Source organism: Hyperolius riggenbachi, chromosome 5 (assembly GCF_040937935.1).
Source record: "Hyperolius riggenbachi isolate aHypRig1 chromosome 5, aHypRig1.pri, whole genome shotgun sequence".
NCBI classification, from domain to species: Eukaryota; Metazoa; Chordata; class Amphibia; order Anura; family Hyperoliidae; genus Hyperolius; species Hyperolius riggenbachi.
In genome coordinates, this window is record NC_090650.1 from 357191741 (window position 1) to 357205390 (window position 13650).

At 44.3% G+C, this 13650-nt stretch overlaps 1 protein-coding gene and 1 long non-coding RNA gene across 2 annotated transcripts in view; one reads left to right on the top strand and one right to left on the bottom strand.

Annotated features, from left to right (window-relative positions):
• The window catches only part of PREX2 (phosphatidylinositol-3,4,5-trisphosphate dependent Rac exchange factor 2), a 415237-nt gene extending 407183 nt beyond the window's left edge, over positions 1-8054 (top strand). Inside the window, exon 40 of the mRNA XM_068237470.1 lies at positions 7500-8054. Within this exon, the coding sequence (XP_068093571.1) occupies positions 7500-7545 (46 nt within the window). The 3' untranslated portion in view covers positions 7546-8054. The remainder of the gene's footprint in view (positions 1-7499) is intronic.
• The window catches only part of LOC137518967 (uncharacterized), a 118458-nt gene that overhangs the window by 30205 nt on the left and 74603 nt on the right, over positions 1-13650 (bottom strand). The gene's annotated exons all lie outside the window — the stretch shown is intronic.

Consider the following 13650-nt stretch of genomic DNA (forward strand, 5'->3'; position numbering starts at 1 on the left):
TGTGTCTTTGTGATGACCTCCTGACAGAATATCATTCACAATGCTCTGGGTAATTGTGTTTACTCCATGGTGAAGCAAGAGACATATGGTCAGGTCATGGAGCAGATTCGCCAACATCTAACTAGCAAACTGCATAGATTTTGATCCGGTTCTGTATCATGCCTGAAGAAGCAACTTAAAGTTTTGAAAGCTTGCAATAAACTATGTGCAGTTATTGGTCATTAAAGGGATTGCCTGGATCAACGTCTGTTGGTTGGATGTCGGCATATTTGTTTACTCTAAATCTCCAAAACATATTGGTAGGTTGACTTCTTCCCAGAAGTTGTCCTTAGGTGTGGATTGTGAGGATTTGTGAAGAACAATTAGTGATGTGCTCAGTGCATTGGCATGTGAAAACCACCTGATGATGGTGTACTGGATCCAGGATTGCAGGAAATGGCAAGAGAAATGCAATCGGTGTAATGGTTCTGGATACCCAACTGACAGGCACTATTGCAATGGAGTTTCATAAGGCGTAGTGGTTAGCACTCTTGCCTTGCAGCACTGGGTTCCCGGTTTAAATCCCAGGCAGGGCACTATCTGCAGGGAATTTGTATGTTCTCCCAGCGCCTGTGTGGGTTTTCTCCGGGCACTCCGGTTTCCTCCCACATCCCAAAGACATACAGATAAGTTAAATGGCTTCTCTCTAAATTGGCCTGAGACTGTGATAAATACATTACCTGATCCATACATAGACATATGACCAGGGGCGGATTTACCACAAGGCACTGTAGGCACGTGCCTACAGGCGCCTGATGATGGAAAGGCGGCTCACTCCCCTCCCTGAGCACCACCCTCCCTCCTTCCCGATGCAGACTCCTGGTGAGTGTGTAAATGAGAGGTTACTCACCCAGCCCTCGGCGTTCCACTGACCAGATCTCCCTTCAGTTAGGGGCACCTCTAGCTACCTAATACTTGGGGGCACCTCTAGCTACTTAAAGAGAACCCGAGGTTGGGATCTTAGAATAAAATCTATACACAGAGGCTGGGTCTGGCTATAGTGCCCAGCCTCTGTTGCTAGTTGAATCCCCCCTAATCCCCCCTGCGCTCCGCTCTCCCCCATAAATTATAGCCGCGCTGTCGATATGCAGCGTGTCACAGCGGGCTGTATTTACCTCCCTAGTGTCACTCATGCTGCTCTCCTGCCTCCTGCAGAGCGCCGGTCCCCGCCCACGTCCCTTTCCTCGCCGCTGATTGGAGGGAAGGGACGCGGGCGGGGACCGGCGTTCTGCAGGAGGCAGGGGGAGCGGCGCGAGTGACATTAGGGAGGCAAACATTCCCCGACAGTGTGGCTGTAATTTATGGGATAGAGCGGAGAGCAGGGGGGACTTAGGAGGGATTCAACTAGCAACAGAGGCTGGGCACTATAGCCAGACCCAGCCACTGTGTATAGATTTTATTTTAAGATCCCCACCTCGGGTTCTCTTTAATATAGAGAGCACTTCTGGCTACGTAATACTAAGGGGAACCTGTAGCTACCTATGATGGGCAAGAGAAGTAAGGGAGAAGTGACAGCTGGGTCAGCCACCACACTTGCGGTGCAGTTTCATGGGGGGGGGGGGGGTTGTTGGTTCATGGAAGGCGAAGTCTAGGGTGCCAGGACATCTATGCCTATTGGCTCCTTTGAGGTAAATCTGGGCCTGCATATGACTATGGTAGGGATTAGATTGTGAGCCCCTCTGAGAGACAGTTAGTGACGATAATAGCGCACATCGCTGCGGAAGAAGTTGGCACTATATAAATACTAAATAATAATAAAATAATAATAATCACTCCCTACAGAAACAAATAGCTGGGCAGGGCAAGCACAGTTGGGCAGCTCTGAATGAGTCGGCGCTGTCCTAGTGCTTTGCTTTTGAAATGAGATTTTCGATACACTTTAAAATTACAAGAAAAATGGCAATGTAAAATTTTCATCTATTAGGATTATTACATAAGGCAAAAAGCAGATTTAAAATGCAGTAACCCGTGGCATCCAAACGCAGCTCATTCTTCACTGATCTGCTATGAGTTCCTGCATTTTGCATATTATGTTTGTTCTGTGCACTGCATCACTGAACTAGCTCATTTGAATTATCATTAAGCTGCAGCCTTGGCTCAGTTAACAAAGCAGTAAGGATTGTAACACGATTAATATGGCTAATATATACTGAAAAACAATACACTTGTAGTTAAACTTAGGCTAAATGAAAACTGAGAAGCATTTGCCAGCCCAAGAATTTCCTCAAGTTCAATCACCACTACTGGGCCTCTTAAAAGTAAAATGTACTTTAACCACTTGCCGACCACGCACTCATAACACGCGTCGGCAAAGTGGTAGCTGCAGGACCAGCGACGCAGATCTGCATCGCCGGCTGCAGGCTAATTAATCAGGAAACAGCCGCTCGCGCGAGCGGCTGCTTCCTGTCAATTCACGGCGGGGGGCTCCGTGAATAGCCTGCAGGGCCGCCGATCGTGGCTCGCAGGCTAAATGTAAACACAAGCGGAAATAATCCGCTTTGTTTACATTTTTACAACGCTGCTAACAGTAGCAGCGTTGTACTAGATCAGTGATCCCCGGCCAATCAGCAGCCGGGGATCGCTGTCACATGACAGGCAGGAGCCTGTTAGAGGCTGCACAGGACAGATCCGTTCCTGTGCAGCCTCCGATCTCTGGGGCGGGGAGGGAGAAGAGGGAGAGGGGGAATCCTGCGGTGAAGGGGGCTTTGAGGTGCCCCCCCTGCCAGCCACACGCAGGCTGGAGCGATCAGACCCCCCCAGCACATCATCCCCCTAGTGGGAAAAAAAAGGGGGGGGGGGGTGATCTGGTCGCTCTGCCTGTTATTTGATCTGTGCTGGGGGCTGTAGAGCCCACCCAGCACAGATCTTAGAAATCAGCGCTGGTCCTTAAGAGGGGGGTAAAGGCTGAGTCCTGAAGTGGTTAATGCGACCATGTGGGCCATGGGCCCATATGCAATTCACTTTTTCTCCTGAGGTTTCTCCTACGTTATATTTTTACATCTTGTAAATAAAATGCTTTTTAAACCACCAGTAAGCAAGAAAATATTCAAAATAATTTTAACAGTACTTTTTGACCTACTTTTTTTTAGTACTTTTTCAGTTGCAAGGTGCTGAAAACTTATTTAAAAGATAAGTTGGAAAATTATCTCCTAGGAGAAAACTCAGGAGAAATAGTTGATTGCATATGGGCCATGGTTGTAAAACAAGATATTTTGGGCCATATGCAACTTTTTCTTCTATTTGACATTTTCAAACCTTGTCATAAAATGCACTTTAAACCACCAGCAAGCAAGAAAATACTCAAAATAATTTTGATAGTATTTTTTTCACTAACTTTTAGCTACTTTTTCAATTGTAAAATGCTTAAAAGTTATTTTAAAGAAAATATAAACGTTTTCTCCTAGGAGATAATGCAGGAGAAAAAGTAAGTGAATTGCATATGGGCCTTTGTTTTCAAACTATTGCCTACATGTAGGACCAGAGCTTGTTGAAATTCTACACGCTCGATTCAACTAAATAAACTGTTTATAGAAGTTTGGGGGTTTTTTTGTTTTGTTTTTTGAATGATAATTTTTATTGAGTTTTGCTAGTGATAACAACATTAGCAAATGACATAGAAAAATGACATAGAAAAAGTCAAAATCAAAATGAGTAATAACATAATAACATATTCTCAAATAACATTTTAGCTGAGGGAACTGCTTTGTGTTGTGTACATAATAACCTTGACTTTTATAAAGGGTACTGTTTATAGAAGTTAAACTGAACTTGTTTATGACGTGAGACACAGGCCTGAGGTGAAAATAGCACCTGCCCCTTCCTCCCTTATTGAGCTCCACCCGTTGTCCAACTGCTGCTAGGCCCATGTCCACTAATCCTGTCATGAATATCTCATGATTAGAGATGGTGACAGTTGGCTAATAGGAGCAGCTTGTGTTCCTCATACACGGTACAATAAAAATGTTTGATTTTCCCATTTATTCAACCAAAACGATCAAATTTAAAAGAATCTTTTTTTTCCGATCAAGAAAAAGGAACGATTATCCTATTTTTTTCAATAACAATTTGATCGGACATATTAGAAAAATCTTTATATTCGAGCTTAACAGAATAATCGAACGAAATTATCTAATCGAAAAAAAAAGAAAAAATTGTACCATGTATGGGCACCATTAGAAAGACAAGAAGGGGCAGACCCAATCTACAGCAGTCTTTATTTTCTCTCCTTAAACATTTTGAAAGTTGTTAACTTTAAATCATTGAAAGAGTTATTGGCGTAGTGCTCTGACGTCTTTCTTATCAGAAATACCCAGTGGAGTTTTAGCTGACACTGTGGAGTACATCCGTTAAACAAAATGCGCATGTGCAAACAGTCTGCGCTCATTTTAGAGGAGCTTACACAACTAGTAGCATTGCGCACATGGCCGGGCCGCACATACGTGATGAAGCACGACTCGGCAAGGCTACCGGGCCAGGAGCCACCCGATTAGACAGTGAGGGACTGAGAGGCCTCAAGGGGGCTCAACCACTTGGGGACTGCCCACTTAACCCCCCCCTTGGGGACCAGAGCAGTTTGCCTGGTTTAGGTGACCCCAGTTTAGATAGCCAGGCAGTGGTATCCCCAGTATAGATAGCTAGGCATGGGGGTCCCCGGTATAGATAGGTGTCCCCAGTGCAGGCAGCGGCCATTACTCACCTCCCTGTGTCCTGCGATGAGCAGCTCTCCCTGCCTCCTCTCTCCCCGACATGGATCCTATTCCTCCTCTTCAGCCGCCGCCGTTGCGCTTCAGTGATTACTACGATTGGCCAGCAATTGTAGTGATCACATGATCAGGAGCCAATCCTGGCTCCTGATCAGTGAGGGGAGATGTCAGCTGACATATGACAGCTGATTCTCCCCCACTGGGTGCGTGCGATCACGTCAGGAATGGGGGGGGACTTCAAGGACGTTAGAGGTGAGGGAAGGGGGGGGGGGGAGACGTCCGCCCTTCCCCGCTGTCCGCACATAGCTCTCTCTCTTCTCTGCGCTGCTCCCCTCCTGCTGGGGCACACCTGGCTACTTATTCTGGGGACATATACCCCTGCCTACATATACTGGGCACATATACCCCTGGCTACATATACTGGGCACATATACCCCTGGCTACATATACTGGGCACATATACCCCTGCCTACATGTACTGGGCACATATACCCCTGGCTACATATACAGGGCACATATACCCCTGGCTATATATACTGGGACATATACACCTGCCTACGTATACTGGGGACATATACACCTGCCTACATATACTGGGACATATACACCTGCCTACATATACTGGGACATATACACCTGCCTACATATACTGGGACATATACACCTGCCTACATATACTGGGACATATACCCCTGGCTACATATACTGGGACATATACCCCTGGCTACATATACTAGGACATATACCCCTGGCTATATATACTGGGGACAAATACCCCCTTGCTACATATACTGGGGACATATACCCCCTGGCTACATATACTGGGGACATATACCCCTGGCTATATATACTGGGACATATACACCTGCCTACATATACTGGGACATATACCCCTGGCTATATATACTGGGACATATACACCTGCCTACATATACTGAGACATATACACCTGCCTACATATACTGGGACATATACACCTGCCTACATATACTGGGACATATACACCTGCCTACATATACTGGGCACATATCCCCCTGACTACATATACTGGGCACATATACCCCTGCCTACATATACTGGGCACATATACCTCTGGCTACATATACTGTGCACATATACCCTTGACTACATATACCCTTGACTACATATACTGGGCACATATACCCCTGGCTACATATACTGGGCACATATACCCCTGACTACATATACTGGGGTCATCTATACCTCTGGCTACATATACTGGGGACATATACCCCTGGCTACATATACTGGTGACATATACCTCTGACTACATATACTGGGCACATATACCCCTGACTACATATACTGGGCACATATACCCCTGACTACAAATACTGGGCACATATACCCCTGACTACATATACTGGGCAAATATACCCCTGCCTACATATACTGGGCACATATACACCTGCCTACATATACTGGGCACATATACCTCTGGCTACATATACTGGGCACATATACCCCTGCCTACATATACTGGGCACATATACCCCTGGCTACCTGTTCTGTGGACATCTCTACCCCTGGCTACCAGTTCTGGGGACATCTATACTGCTGGCCCCCTATTCTGGGGACACCTATAGACCTGGGGCTACCTATTTTTGGGGAACCACTGCTGTCAGATTGAGGGTATTTTGGGGAACTGCTGCCAGGTGAAAGGTGTCTACCATATTAAGGGGGCATTCTGCCTATTTATGTGAAATGCTGTCTATTTATGTGCCTCATGACTGCTGAATTTGTCTTGTTGGGGGCCTCATGGTTACTGACTTTGTCTTGTTGGGGGCCTCATGATTTGTTGGGGGCCTCAAGATTGCTGAATGTGTCTTGTTGGAGGCCTCATGATTGCTGAATATGTCTTGTTGAGGGCCTCATGATTGCTGAATTTGTCTTGTTGGGGGCCTCATGATTGCTGAGTTGGTCATGTTGGGGGCCTCATGATTGCTGAATTTGTCTTGATGGGGGGGGGGGGGGGCTCATGATTGGTGAATTTGTCTTGTTGGGGGTCACATGATTGCTAACTGCGAGACTATGGAAAAAGCTGAATCATCATCATACGAGACAATAGCATTAAACCTACTTTTTCCGCTTTTTAAAACAGAAAATGAAACTGGGAGGTTCTAAAAAAAATGAATACATTTTTCAGGAGTAGGATGGATGAAATTGTTTATCTTCACAGTTTATTTTCAACTTGGATTTTCCATAATGTTCATGTATGAGTTACAACGGTTGTATTTATTTTAAATTGCTGTTGGCACTTTGTAATAGTAAAGTGACTTTGCAGTTTGGACACTCGACCTCCAAAAGGTTCGCCACCACTGTCCTAATCTAATGTCCCACCATTGCTTAGTTCATGTAAACTTGTCTCCACCCACGACCACACCCACATTCTGGTTCATGACCACACCCATTTTTCGGCGTGGCGCTTATGACGTAGCCCCATTTTTTGGCGCACTAGGCGCGCCACACAACACCCCCCCCCCCTTTTTGCCCCCCCCCCCCCCCCTGGAAAATTTTCTGCGGACGCCCATGCCCATCAGCCTCAGACCGCCACACAGAGGACGTAACTCTAACGTCCTTGGCCCCAAAGAGGTTAAGGAACCCCCTGGTAAGTATGGAATCTGAGACTTCTTTCGTCTCAGGTTCCCTTTAAGATCCATAATATCTAGAGTGAATTGTAGGCAATTTTAATGTTACTCACCAACAGAAATCTGAATTATTTCTTTCTTTCTTTAGGTTATACAAATTGTGCCAACCACCACCTGCCGATGACGAACCATGAATGCCCATACTTTACTGGCCATTAAAATCACAACTTATGTCATGACTGCTCTTGTAAATATAGATACTAAGTCACTAGACAAAGATGCTGCATTAATCATGTGGACAAGACACATGCACCACATCCTCCAAGGACTAAGCATAGACTGTACACTGGAATCCCATTGGATGAAGCACTTAAGTGGTGTAACGTTTTCAGCGAGGACAATGAACAATGGAAAAGTCTGGGCTTGAGGACTAATATCTAGCTTCAGTTAAACAACAAGACCTATTTTATTTTTCTAATTCATTTTGTCAGTCTTTTTTTTAATGATGCCAGTAAAACCAGATTATATTTCACACCAGAAAGATTTGTATCTACTTTCTTATCAATAAACAACAACTTGTTTTATATATGTCTTTATTCTGTCCTTGTTTTATATGTTTTTATTCTGTATAACAAGCTTACCTATAGCATTGTGTAGAGATTTTAGTTCAGAATCTGTTTATAAATAAAACATTAAAAACCTTTGTAACTGGTCAAGTATTTACTACAGGGGATGGAAATACATAGGAAAGTAATAAACCTTTTGACCTCCTTAGCGGTAATCCCAAGTCAGGCTCGGGCTGGAAATCCGCAGCTCACAGAGGTAACCTGGGCCAGGGGCGCCGCCACTATACAGACGAGCCACGCCCTCACACGAAGGGGGGCCTTGCTCTGCTGCTGGCGGCAGAGCGGCAGGAGGATGGGCACAGCGGTGGGGGACGGGGGGAGCAGGCAGAGCAAAGTTTCAACTCACCTGCCTCGATCCTGCACACAGCTTCTATCTTCATCCTGTCCCGGCGCACGGCGTCTGTCGCTATGGTAACAGCGCCCCCTGTGATGACGTAACCGCATGTCATCACAGAAGGAGCTCTTACCGATGCGACAGACGCCGCACGCCGAGACAAGAAGAAGATAGAGGCTGTGTTCAGGATCGAGGAAGCAAGGTGAGTTGAAACTTCACTATACCGCGCCCTATGCTTAAGACACCTACCTATCTAACCTATACTGGGGGCATCTACCTAACCTATACTGAGGGATACCTACCTATCTAATCTATACTGGGGGCATCTACCTATCTAACCTATACTGCGTGCACCTACCTACCTAATCTATACTGGGGGCATCAACCTATCTAACCTATACTGCATGCACCTACCTACCTAATCTATACTGGGGGCATCTACCTATCTAACCTATACTGAGGGGCACCTACTTATCTAACCTATACTGTGTGCACCTACCTATCTAACCTATACTGAGGGGTACCTACCTATCTAATCTATACTGGGGGCATCTACCTATCTAACCTATACTGCGTGCACCTACCTACCTAATCTATACTGGGGGCATTTACCTATCTAACCTATCCTGAGGGGTACCTACCTATCTAACCTATACTGTGTGCACCTACCTATCTAACATATATTGGGGCATCTACCTATCTAACTATACTGTGGGCACTTACTTATCTAGCCTATACTGCGTGCACCTACCTACCTAATCTATACTGGGGGCATCTACCTATCTAACCTATACTGCGTGCACCTACCTACCTAATCTATACTGGGGGCATCTACCTATCTAACCTATACTGAGGGGCACCTACTTATCAAACCTATACTGTGTGCACCTACCTATCTAACCTATACTGAGGGGTACCTACCTATCTAATCTATACTGGGGGCATCTACCTATCTAACCTATACTGCGTGCACCTACCTACCTAATCTATACTGGGGGCATCTACCTATCTAACCTATACTGAGGGGTACCTACCTATCTAACCTATACTGTGTGCACCTACCTATCTAACATATATTGGGGCATCTACCTATCTAACTATACTGTGGGCACTTACTTATCTAGCCTATACTGCGGGCACCTACCTATCTAACCTATACTGCGGGCACCTAACTATCTAACCTATACTGGGGCACCTACCTATCTAGCCTATACTGGGGGCAACTATACGGGCTACCTATACTGGAGGCACCTATACCTGTCTCCACGTGGGGTGTGCCGCTTGTTTTATGGATGGGGGCCTCAAGTTATGGACTGCTTGGGGCCACCAAAAGCTTAGATCCGCCTCTGGTAACGCTGAACTGGTTCCATGGGAGGTGTGTAGTGTGCACGGCTGCCGCAGATCTATCTAGCGGTATGATTTTTAGGGTCTAAAAGCGTGTTCAAAAATTGCACCACTTTTCAGGCACTAAAATCCAATAATAACCAGGGAATAATGTAAATAATTTACAATTATACTGTATATGAAATATAGTGTGTTCAATGTAAATATTCTTAGATTAATAATATAGTACAGTAGAATCCCTTTATAGTAAATTTCAAGGAGAGGACAAGGCTGGCACTGCGATTTGGGAGTTTATTGGCATATAAAAAAATGGAGCACTTACAGTCAGCGAGTTCAGGCGATGCAAATGGTGACTAAGTGGGTGCCAGATCTAGGTAGCTCTGCAGAAGACCGTTTCGCGCCACTGGCGCTTGTTCACTGCGAGATGAACAATTCTTCATCCCGCAGTGAACAAGCGCCAACGGCGCAAAACAGTCATCTGCAGAGGTACCTAGACCTGGCACCCACTTAGCCGCTATTTGCATCGCCTAAACTCGCTGACTGTAAGTGCTCCATTTTTTTATATGCCAATAAACTCCCAAATCGCAGTGCCAGCCTTGTCCTCTCCTTGAAATTTACTATAAAGGGATTCTACTGTACTATATTATTAATCTAAGAATATTTACATTGAACACACTATATTTCATATACAGTATAATTGTAAATTATTTACATTATTCCCTGGTTATTATTTGGATTTTAGTGCCTGAAAAGTGCTGACTGTAAGTGCTCCATTTTTTTATATGCCAATTAACTCCTGAATCGCAGTGCCAGCCTTGTTCTCTCCTCTCCTTGAAATGTACACGTTTGCTTACGGCTTGAGCACGCCTTCCTAAAGGATTAGCATCCTTACGGTCAAGATTCTAATACAGGCCTGTCCAGCCCCCTGCCTTAGTGATCCTTAAAGTGACACTTAAGCCTAAAAAAAGAAATGAGTTTTACTTACCTGGGCTGCAGCTGATCGGTGCCCACGTAGAGTCGCTCCGATTCCTCCTGTCCCCGCCGGCGGCTACTTCCAGTTTCGCTGTCACTGGCCGTCAGGCTGGGAACGCGAGTGATTCTTCGCATTCCCAGCCACAATATGTCCCCGTATGCTGCTATTGCGGCCTTCCTTGCCGCAATAGCAGCATAGGGGGCGATAATTGTGGCTGGGAACGCAAAGAATCACTCGCGCTCCCAGCCTGTCGGCGGCTGACGGCGAAACCGGGAAGTAGCCGCCGGCGGGGACAGGAGGATCGGAGCGACTCTACGTGGGCACCAATCAGCTGCAGGGGGCTGAGGGAAGCCCCAGGTGAGTAAAACTCATTTTTTTTTTTAGGCTTAAGTGTCACTTTAAGTGTTGGAGCTTAACCTCTCCGTTTTGCCCTTTATAGTAAACTCCAAGGGACCAGGAAAAGTAGGTTACTATGCCAGAAGTTTACTATATCAGAATTGGTTATACATTGTATATTTATACAGACGCATTTGCTGGGACCTGGGGACTGAGTTTACTATATCCAGAGGTTTACTATATCAGAGATTACCATAACGAGATTCTACTGTAATAATAGGTTGAGAATAAGTTCATTAATAATATAGTATAGTCAATTCTGATATCTTGGTAGTGCATCTGTTCTGCTAGTTTTGTGTTTCGCTTTGTTTGGTCATTATTCTGTTTTTGGCTTTATTCATATTTCATTTCTGTTGTTTTTTTTTTCTTATTAATTTTTTTTATTTTTGCTTTTGTCCCCCATAGCAGTGAAGATGACAATGATTACTGGGCAGGAGGTGAGGGAACCCTTTTAATTGGGACAGAAACATCAGAACGTCCCAATATGTTTAACCCTTTTCTACGGAACTGAACAAAATTGTTTTAACAGTCTCCCTGCTGGATAGATTTGCCTTGAATTATATTATATGAGTGTTTATAACCTTTCCCCAATCTACCTGAAATTATTAATATTATTAATACTTTTTATTGAGGGCCAACGTATTCGGAAATAAAAGCGAATGGAGACCCTCTTTACATTTTTCAGAAATCTGCAATGATAATTTAAAGGCACATTAATGTGCATTAATTGTTCATTCTAAAAATGATTATAATAAGAGTGTACTCTTGCCTCCCCCACATACATATACAAGACCCCTACCCTGGCTGGCTTCCTGTTCCTTCCTTCTAACACTAAGGGCTCTTTCACACTAGAGGCACTTTGTGATTTTTTTTTAAGCGCTGCCTGAAAGCGCTTGTGCAATGGTTCTCTATGAGAGAGTTCACATCTGAGCGGTTCGTTTCCGCTCCGCTCAGAAAAGCGTTGCGTGTACCATTTTTGAGACGATTTTGCCTTAATGGAAGGTTAAGAAAAATGCAAAACGCTCACAAAATCACTATGTGTAAGGATTGAATTTGCGTTTTTAAGAATAAGTACAGTATATTTATTCTTTTCCGGGTCAAAGAGTTCACTTCCTGACGTCAGGGAGTGAAAATAAAAACGCTCGGGAAAAGCGCTTAGAGAAGCGCTTTGCACAAAAACGAAATGCCCACCGAAGCGCCAGGAATCAAAAAATAAATTGCGTAAAAAAAAAGCCCAACTCTAACGATAACGCGAGCAGAACGCAATGTGAATGAGGCCTAAGTGTAACAGGCTATACCAGCATAGTGACTAACACAAGCTCCCGCCCATCTCTTGTGCACGGAATGGAATATGGATGAAGTACGCAGTGAACTGTGCAGCTAAATGACATTTGCAAACCATTTCAATGCTCCACCCTTGTCACGGACTCTGATACCTCCTTTTGTCACTATACTGTATATTCACCATGGTTTCTACTGTAATACTGGTAAACGTAGTCTGGCCTCTATTGTCGAAACTCTGCAAAACAGCGCAGGAAAATGTGGGCGTCCCATGCGGCGCCATGGGCCGTAATGTGGTATAGTGGCACTCATATAGTAATCTGCATAAACACAGTTCGCCAGCACACCAGTATATGATTTCAAATACTCCACACTTTTAGTGTGCCATTATTCCACAAGTAGTTCCGACAATTGTTTCGGGGGCCTCACAGGGCCCCTCTTTCCCAAGGCATGCAGTATAATGGAAACAGTTCAATTACACACTAAGACAAATAGCATGCCTTATCCGAGTTAACATGCCTTATCAGAGATAACACGCCTTAACCCAGTTAACACGCCTTATCAGAGATAACACGCTTTATCAAAGTTAACATGCCTTATCAGAGTAGCATAGCGAGCGCTATGAACTTTTGCCTGATAATTGGCAATGACGAGAGCTCCACTCGTCCTGCCCTGAGTCTCTGCGGGTTCGTAACGCTTGCTATGCTACTCTGATAAGGCGTGTTAACTCTGATAAGTCGTGTTAACGCAGATAAAGCATGTTATCTCTGATAAGGCGTGTTAACGCTGATAAGGCATGTTATCTCTGATAAGGCGTGTTAACTCGGATAAGGCATTCTATTTGTCTTAGTGAATCCCATATAGGATTTGCTTTTGTTATATATAATGGCCTCAATTCTGGTAGCTGCTTGAGGTAAATATTTTTTGTAGGTAAAATACCTCATGAGGTATTTTCCTCTTTTTTTAAGCAATTCTGAAAGATTTTTCTCCATTTCCGAACATGAGGTAAAACATGAGGTAAATGCATAAAGTGAGGTAAAACATGAGGTATTTCAGCGGTAAGCATGCAGTAAATAAATGATAGTAGTCTTCAATTGTCTTCAATAAGTTATGATAGTCTTTGGAAGATGTTTTTATTTTAAGGGGGGAAGGTGTATTTGATTATGTAGCAACCTATGAAAGGTATAGGCATACTTTATAAAAAAAATATCCAGTAAATATTTGGAGTTTTATTTCTACTATTCTTTTCTATTACACAGCCTGAATAGGAACGACACTAAAACAGCAATAGGAACTCCAATAAAAACTGCAAAATGCATGCAAATTGACTTTACCTCCAGGTACA